The 9740-nt window shown below is 39.1% G+C and overlaps 1 protein-coding gene across 1 annotated transcript; it reads left to right on the top strand.

Moving 5' to 3' along the window:
- Nucleotides 1-8342: 8342 nt before the first annotated feature.
- On the top strand, nt 8343-9335 carry Olfr358 (olfactory receptor 358). The gene has a single exon (NM_207235.1). The coding sequence runs from the start codon at nt 8343-8345 to the stop codon at nt 9333-9335; it is 993 nt and encodes a 330-aa protein (NP_997118.1).
- The last annotated feature ends 405 nt before the right edge of the window (nt 9336-9740 follow it).

Here is a 9740-nt window from a genome sequence, read left to right as displayed (position 1 = left end):
CATTTGTTTCATAACTTTTGTTAGTGTCCATGTGTCTCTGCTTAGTTTCTGTTTCCATGATCTGTCCATTGGTGAAAGTGGTGTGTTGAAGTCTCCCACTATTATTGTGTGAAGTGCAATGTGTGCTTTGAGTTTTACTAAAGTTTCTTTAATAAATTTGGATACCCTTGTATTTGGAGCATAGGTATTCAGAATTGAGAGTTCATCTTAATAGATTTTACCTTTGATGAGTATGAAGTGCCCTTCCTTGTCTTTTTTGATAACTTTGGATTGGAAGTCAATTTTGTTCAATATAAGAATGGCTACTCAACCTTGTTTCTTAGGACCATTTGCTTGGAATATTGTTTTCCAGCTTTCACTCTGAGGTAGTGTTTGTCCTTTTCCCCGAGGTGGGTTTCCTGTAAGCAAGAAAACGTTGGGTACCGTCTCTGTAGCCAGTCTATTAGTCTATGTCTTTTTATTGGGGAATTGAACCATTGATATTAAGAGAAATTAAAGAAAAGTAATTGTTGCTTCCTGTTATTTTTGTTGTTAAAGTTGGGATTCTGTTCTTGTGCCTGTCTTCTTTTAGGTTTGTTGAAGGATTACTTTGTTGATTTTTCTAGGGTGTAGTTTCCATCCTTGTCTTCGAGTTTTCCCTTTATTATCCTTTGAAGGGCTGGATTCTTGGAAAGATATTGTGTGAATTTGGTTTTATCATGGAATACTTTGGTTTCTCCATCTATGATAATTGAGAGTTTTGCTGGGTATAGTAGCCTGGGCTGGCATTTCTGTTCTGTTAGAGACTGCATAACATCTGTCCAGGATTTTCTGGCTTTCATAATTTCTGGTGAGAAGTCTGGTGTAATTCTAATAGGGTTGCCTTTATATGTTACTTGACCTTTTTCCATTACTGCTTTTAATATTCTACCGTTATTTAGTGCATTTGTTGTTCTGATTATTATGTGTCAGGAGGAATTTCTTTTCTGGTTCTGTTTACTTGGACTTCTATAGGCTTCTTGTATGTTCATGGGCATCTCTTTCTTTAGGTTTGGGACGTTTTCTTCTATAATTTTGTTAAAGATATTTGCTGGTCCTTTAAGTTTAGAATCTTCATCTCATCTACTCCTATTTTCTGTAAGTTTGGTCTTCTCATTGTGTCATGGATTTCCTGGATGTTTTTAGGATCTTTTTGCATTTTCTTTGATTGTTGTGCCCATGTTCTCTATGGAATCTTCTGCATCTGCGATTCTTTCTTCCATCTCTTGTTTTCTGTTGCTGATGCTTGCATCTATGGTTCCAGATTTCTTCCCTAGGGTTTCTTTCTCACTTTGGGTTTTCTTTATTGTGTCTACTTCCCCTTTTAGGTCTTGTATGGTTTTGTTCAATTCCATTACCTGTTTGGTTGTGTTTTCCTGTTTTTCCTTAAGGACTTCTACCTCTTCAGTAGTTTTCTCCTGTAGTTCTTTAAGTGAGTTATTAATGTCTTTCTTGATGTCCTCTACCGGCATCAAGAGATATGATTTTAAATCTGAGTCTTGCATTTCAGGTGTGTTGGGGGTATCCAGGACTGGCTCAGGTGGGAGTGCTGGGTTCTGATGATGGTGACTGGTCTTGGTTTCTGTTAATAAGATTCTTACATTTGCCTTTCCCTATCTGGTATTCTCTGGAGTTAGTTGTTATAGTTGTCTCTGGTCTGAGCTTGTTCTTCCTGTGATTCTGTTAGCCTCTGTCAGCAGACCTGGGAGTATAGATCTCTCCTGAGTTTCAGTGATCAGAGTACTCTCTGTAGGAAAGCTCTCCTCTTGCAGGGAAGGTGCACAGATATCTGTTGTTTGGACTTGCCTACTGACTGAAGGTGAAGGCCAGAAACAGGGCCTGTCCCAGAAGCTGTATCACTTCTGCCTGTCCCAGAAGCTGTGTAGCTTCTGTAGTTCACACTCTCATCTGTGCAGACTGGTCACCGAGGGATCCGGGACCCAAGATGGCTCCCCCAGGAGCTCTGCTGTAGAGCCCACCCGGGTGGGGTGGACACCTCTCCTCAGGGGAAGGTGCCCGGATGTCTGGAGCCTGAAATGGGTCCTGTGCCAGAAGCTGTGTTGCTTCTGCCTGACCCAGAAGCTGTGTAGCTTCTATAGTCATCACACTCACCTGTGCAGGCTAGTCACTGAGGGATCTGGGACCCAAGATGGCTCCCCCAGGTGCTCCATGGCAGAGCCCTCCTGGACAGGGCAGACACCTCTCCTCTGGCCGGGAAGATGTCTGGATGTCTGGAACCTGAAACAGGACCTGTCCCAGAAGCTGTGTAGCTTCTGTAGTCTGCACTGTCACCTATGCAGACCAGTCACTGAGGGATCCAGGACCCAAGTTCGTGGAGAGACTATCTTGTTGTATTGTATGAATGCATCACATGTCAGTTAAAAAGCCTACAGCCTATGACTTTAGCAGAAAATCGGAGGTGAAACATCAGGGAAGAGAAAGAATTCTGGCATAGAGCCAGGAGACCATCCTAGGAAGATGTAGGAACAGGACCCATGGTACCTGAGTACAGGTAACTATCTATATGGCAGAATATATGTTAAAACAATTAGGTTATCTAAGGTTTGATCTAGTCTTTAGCTGTGCCCAATTATGGTGGCTGGGCTACTTCCTAACCTCTGCATAGCTAATCTAACCCCCTGTGATATTCCTGAGTTATTACATACTAAAATCTATATTCCATCTTTGATGACCTAGACACAGTCATGCAGCCCTCTCAAGCTTCATTTTCCTGGCTCCTACGTGGTGGCTATGTTCTCTGTCTTGCACCTCTCAGGCATGTTGTCTTGGTTCTCCTTCTCCAGGCATATCAGATCTATCTTCTCTTTCCTTCTTCAATCCCTTGCCTGGGAATCCTAAAAGTCTGGCCTCTGTCTCCCTGCCCAGACATTACCCGCCGGCAACTTTATTTACCAATAAAAACCAATGGGGGGCTGGACAAGGTACCCTCAGAGTCTTGTGTGCAGACATGCAGATTCTCATGCAATTTTGGGGGCCCAGATTAACATAATACAAGCAGCATTAGACCAAACTGACAACACTAGTCAGAGTAGAGTCTCTCTATATGGTCAAGTGTCTTAGTCAGGGTTTCTATTCCTGCACAAACATCATGACCAAGAAACAAGTTGGGGAGGAAAGGGTTTATTCGGCTTACACTTCCATACTGCTGTTCATCACCAAGGAAGCCAGGACTGGAACTCAAGCAGGTCAGGAAGCAGGAGCTGATGCAGAGGCCATGGAGGGATGTTCTTTACTGGCTTGCCTCATCTGGCTTGCTCAGCTTGCTCTCTTATAGAACCTAAGACTACCAGCCCAGAGATGGTCCCACCCACAAGGGGCCTTTCCCCCTTGGTCACTAATTGAGAAAATGCCTTACAGTTGGATCTCATGGAGGCATTTCCTCAACTGAAGCTCCTTTCTCTGTGGTAACTCCAGCTGTGTCAAGTTGACACAAAACTAGCCAGTACAGTCAAGGAATTTATAAACATAGTTTGAGTCTGACTCTTATTTCTGGGAACTTGTCTCTGGGAAGAAGAAGTCAGGCCTAACTTTTATGATGGAGCTCCAAGGAGACACTTGGTGGATACAAAGAACTTCGCTAGTAGTTTACATCTATTCATTTTTGTCTCTGCCTTTAATGATCATGGGAGCTGTTTCTTATTATTAAATGTAATAAGCCTTTTTTTTTTTGAAAAGCCAAAAACTGGGGAGACAGCTGAAACACAGATACCCGCAGACAGCATGGAAGACCTGGAGGAATTGGGGTGAAATCACCTTCAGTACAGGAAGGTGAGATGGTTAATATTAGTGACCAGGTTGATTGGAGTGAGAGATTCCTAGTACTGTTGAAATGCATCTCTCCATGTAAGGGTGTCTCTAGACTGTCAATGGACAGTGGCTCAAGGTGTTGAGATCCACGCTGAGTAAGGGTAACACCCTAAAGTGGAAGAATATCCAGATAAAGACGGGAAGGATTAAGGCAGCACAGTGTTGGAAGCCCTTTCTTATTTGAGGATAATACAAACAAATAACTAAATAAAGAAACTAAATAAATGAAATGGCTAGATTTAACCAAGAAAAGGTTTGGAATTTGGAGAGAATAGGAAATGGCAGTCCTTGAAGATGTAGTAATTGTCAGAGTTGTCCTGTTGTTTTATCAGAAATCTCATGTATAGTACCTAGTTTATGTGAGTTAAATTGTGTGTATTAATAAAATTATTACAGGAAAAGTATATTATGACAAAAGGCTTCTTGAGATTATGAATATGGAGTCAGCTTCCCCTTGGGTTCCTCTTTTCCTGACTGTTGATAGTTTACAAGATGAAGATGGTGTCCCCCCAAAGGGTAGACTTTCCCTGAAGGCCTAATTTTTTCAGAAGTTTTATGAGTTTTACTCTATCATGTGGTAGACTCTAAGCAAAAGAAGAGAGAATGAGAAGGCTTGTGAGTTAATGCCCCATTGGATATAGAAGGTGCAAGAGCTTAACCTATTCTAATTAGTGTTTTCCTGAATACAACTGCAGCCTCCTGGGGTTAGGAGTGTCCCAGAGTGAGTGCATGTATGCATGCCTGCTTGGTTGTGATGAGCTACTCTACTGAGAGGCTTTTATGGAAAATGATAAGAGAGGGACCTTAATGAACAAGAGATAAGGTGACTCTGCCCACACACCTAACTCTGTGTACCCCCCTAAATGATGAGATGAACATTATGTCCTGTTCCAAGGCAAATTGAAAGGGGACAGAAAATAGAAAAATAGTGACATTGGCACCAAGAAGATCAGAGTTGAAAACCAAGATGAAATATTATTGTCAATAGAATGAATAGCATGGAAAATTGCTAATTATAATAAAAAAAATTTTGAGTGAACCTAAGTGCCAAGATGGAGCAACGACATGGAATAATAGTTCAGGAGAGTATGGATAAATGTGCCAAAGATCTAAGATCCTGAAACATGTGACAGAACATATAATTTATTTTGTGAGATTTTGACATGATATAAAAAGGAATCCTATTTATATACCACAGAATCAGCATTTTTGAGTCTTCATTTTGAGACTGTAAGTGGACTGACATCAGAATTTATATCATTAAGTCCCTAAGGAGGTTCTATAGCTAACATTTAGACATTGATAAAGTAATAAAAAGGAGCAGCATGTCATCTGAAGTTTTTTGAGAACTGGAACGTGAAGAATAATCAGGGTTTGGTTGGAAATGCTGGCTCTCACTCCTCTGTGTCTCACAGTATCCCTGAAACACTATCCAGGAGCTGACAGACTACAGGTCCTCATACATTTGTTTTCAGGCATTCTTTACCTCTCCTGGATTTCAGTTAAATTTACTTATTTGAAGAGTTCCTGCACTGTCTGTTTGGTATGAGCTCATCTCTTCTAAAGAGTAACTTTTTTTTCCTTTCTTTGCCTCAGTATTCTTGACAGCTACAAGTGGTTTTAATGGATTGACAGCACTTATGGTCTGATGGGAACATAATTGAGATGGGAGAAGAGAAATATATATGGATTTTTGAAACCCTTAACAAAACACAACTATTGTTTCCTACTCCTTTTGAATAGGAATGAGTGCAAAGCACAATTTTGGTTTATTTGAAAGAAAATTGGTTGCATTACTATATTGTTATCTTTATGAGAAAGAAACAAAAGACTTCATCATTTCTTGGATACTATTTTCTTTCACAAAGACAGAGACTTTATCTTTCTTTCTTCATGCCCACTTCTCTTTCACATTCATTTCTATATGTATGTTGATATATGAATTTGGGTGGACTTTAGAAAAGTAAAAACATACTAACTACATAAGACAATTTTAGCTGAGTGTACTGATATGTAAAAATACTGGGAGAAACGAAGGCAAAAGAATAAACATTGGAAATTGTAAGTCTTCTTTATCTTTGCATCTCTTTTCTGCTTTGTGGATTTCATTTATTAACTAAAGGTTTTCTAACAACATGTGAATTAGAAGATATGGGAATGACAAAGTCCAGCCAAATGAATAGGGATATGCTTCAGGAAGATGTGACAAATTCAAAGGAAAGCTGCAGTCTAGTGGAGCAAACACTTTGTGGTAAATACAGAACAAACATTCATCTGCTATCTGAGATTCTAAAGGACAAATTTTAAAGTGTTACAAACAAATGCCCTAGTGATAGTTTTGAATATCTAATCTTCTTGTGACTGACTGCCTATGGTAGAGACAGTCCCCTTTATAAGTCAGCAGTAGCTGAGGTAGTTTTTAATGTGTTTAGTTCCTCTGTCTCTGTTGATAACTCACCAAAGTGATCACAAAGGGGAAACTGTATTGAGAAGAAGGGGAGCTCATTAGTAAGTGTGACATTTTAGTAGAATTTTAAGAGACAAAGTAACAAAATCACCACATCTTATACTATTAGGAAGGACTGCAGTGTAGGAGAACAATAGTCTTTTTGAAATGGCATACCAGTGGTAACCAATTCAGGACAAGGATGAGGAAAAGAAAGGGTGAAAGGTTCAGATAAAACATAGGGGTGTGGACCAAAGTTAATATTTTCCAACATGATGACTGAACAAGCCATTCTGCATACATCTTTCTCTTTATCTTGACGATCAGGCCATCTTTTTATCCCAGTGAAAATGTGAAAAATATTACCTAAAAAGTGCAAGTTACAGCTATTAATTTTATTTTCATGTCTCAAAGGAAAGTCTCTGTTTTTATTTGGTATGAGTAGCATAAAAATAAATTACCTATATTATCAGACAGTAAACTTTCATATTCTTGGGAGAGAGTTATGTGGATTCAAACTTGCGTGAGCAATTGACACCAGCTATTTAGAATAAGGAACATGGAGGCACACACACACATATATACATACATCACACACACACACACACACACACACACACACACACACACACACATACATACACACACACAGACACACTATAAAAACCAATAACTGGCCGAGGAAAAACTGCATTCATATTATAAGAGGTAATATAAAAGTATTTGTTCAGAGAACTACACTCACACACAAAGAAAAGCATTATATTGAAGTAGTATAATAATGATCTCAAAGGATAATAATGTTATTGGAAGAATAGAATAAACATGAGTTGTGAATTACTGTGATTTCAATCTAGTTTACAAACTAGAGAGAAAGTGAGATAGAAAACTCAACATAATATATATTAACCAAAAATTAGTATCCAATTCATAATATTTTGGAGGAAAATGATAAGCAGAAAAATGTACCAAGAAAGCTAGCTTTTATTTGAGTTCTGAGGAAGAATTCATGTCTGTATGCTCATAAAGCAATGACTTCCCTCATAGCCATCTCCATACTCCTGAGTTCAAAGAACTGTAAGAAATTTCAAAAATAAACCACAGTCTTCATATTAAAAACTACAACCTGGGTGTAGTAGCACACACTTTTAATTCCAGCACTTGGGAGACAGAGGCAGCTGGAACTCTCTTGGTTGGAGGACACCCTGGTTTACAGAGAGAGTTCCAGGACAATCAGAGCTACATAGTGAGATCCTCCTTTGAAACCAAATTTTAATATTCATTCATTAAAGAATTAATGAAAACAGTATGTAAAGCAGCATATTTATAAAATATAGATATTGCAAGCATAAAAACTGTAGAAAAATATTACCAGAAAGTAATTGTCAGAAAAGGAAAGGGAGTCACAGAGGCAGGACAGGTAGTAATTTTCTCATTTAAGGTGAGAAACAAAAATGTTTTCAGCCATCAGTTATATGTGGACATAAAATAAAAATAATCTTGATTTACAAAGACTGAGAATGACTGCTGCATCTAATTATATTATTTGGTAATTTATTGACTACCCACAGAAAAGTTGATGAAAACAAGGAACTAAATTAACCATTGAAACTTGGAAAAAGAAAGAAGAATGGGTGAGGCACTGTGAAGAAGGAAGAGTTTCATATTTTGTGGTAAAAGGGTAAAGATATCATAGTAGAATGCAAACACATGTATATTATTATAATCAGAGACATAGAAGTAAGGGCCGCCCACAAGCTGAAATGTTACTTCTAGGTAAGTAAGTTAAGGACAATGATCACCCTTTTTATTACATATGGTAGTATAGTTATATGATATTATTATGTTGTGTGGTTTACATGCGTATAGGTAGGTGTTTGTGTGAATGAATGTAGGATTATATCAATCACTTCTACCATCATCTTGGGTAAGTTCAATTGACTTAAAGAACACCATAATTAAAAGAACAAATTTGTCTGAGTCTTGGCATCTTTTCTTCCCTTTTCCAACTCTGATCTCCCCTCTTTGCAGGTGATATAGACCATAACTTATGGCCACTAAAAACAAGACAGAAGTGACTGAGTTTGTGTTGTTGGGATTGTCCAGTAGGCCAGAGATGCAGCCAGTTATTTTTGGAGTTGTCCTTATCATGTACCTGGCAGCAGTTTTGGGCAATACCTTACTAGTGCTTGTTGCTTGCTCAGACCCCAGGCTTCAGACCCCCATGTACTTCCTTCTCAGCCAGCTTTCCTTGATTGACATATGTCTAACAACCATCACTGTTCCTCAGATGCTGGTACACACACTCTCTGTGGTTCGAAGCATTTCTTATAACTGTTGCATGACACAATTATTTTTCTTTATGGCAGTGGGCAGCATGGAAGGCCACTTACTGGCTGCCATGGCATATGACCGCTATGTTGCCATCTGTGACCCTTTAAGATACTCTGCTATTGTCAGCCATAGCCTCTGTCTGCGAATAACATTGACCTCATGGGTGGTGGTCAGCCTTAACAGTCTCCTGTACAGTGTGTTGGTCACTCGTTTAACCTTCTGTGGCAACCAGGTCACCCACTTCTTCTGTGACATCACTCCTCTGCTGAAGCTCTCTTGTACTCGACCAGTGGTCAATGAAATGTTAATTTTCACTGAGGGTGTAGCTGTGGTTGTCAGCCCCTTTTTCTTCATTTTGGGCTCCTACATTCGCATAGGTTTTGTTATTGCCCACATGCATTCAACTGCTGCCCTGAGCAAAGCTCTGTCTACCTGTGGCTCCCACATTATGGTTGTGTTGCTCCTGTATGGTTCTGTGATTCGCATGTACCTCAAGCCATCGTCTACCTATGACTTAAACCAGGATCGACAGATTGCCATCTTCTACACATTGGTCACCCCTATGCTAAATCCATTAATCTATAGCCTCAGGAACCAGGAAGTTAAAGGAGCTCTCACACGGCTTCTTAGGAAACTCTGCATCTCAGGAAGCTTCCAGGTTGGCTCAGATAAAGAAAGAATGACAAATATTATGAGACCTAATGTTTAATCTAAGACCATCTCAAATAGCTGATGTGCTCTCTTATTAATGTGTATCAATCATATTCCTGTGGAATAATATTTGATTGCAACTCTTTCTTGGATTAGAAAAAAAATGGAGTTATGAATAAATGATTCTGAAACCCTTTGCGGAGAATATCATCAGTGTAAACTAGAATATACTTTCAATTCACTGAACTTAGAGTATACAATGTTAACCCCAGAGAATTAGTGATCAATATGGTAGCAAACAATATGGCTTGCAAAAATCGATCTTTTTCATAGTCATGTGTCTTACTGTCTTCCAGAATCAAGTCAAACTGACATATAACACTATTTTAACAGTAAGATAAAATTAAAGTAAATTATGGGTGGAATGGAATAATCCTTCCTAAACTGTATTCTGTCCCTCAAT

This window comes from Mus musculus, chromosome 2 (assembly GCF_000001635.26).
Source record: "Mus musculus strain C57BL/6J chromosome 2, GRCm38.p6 C57BL/6J".
NCBI lineage: Eukaryota > Metazoa > Chordata > Mammalia > Rodentia > Muridae > Mus > Mus musculus.
This window is presented reverse-complemented; position numbering and strand designations above follow the sequence as displayed.

Excerpts from the sequence above, each read along its gene's own strand:
- Olfr358 (NM_207235.1), top strand. The coding sequence starts at position 8,343 with ATGGCCACTAAAAACAAGACAGAAGTGACTGAGTTTGTGTTGTTGGGA.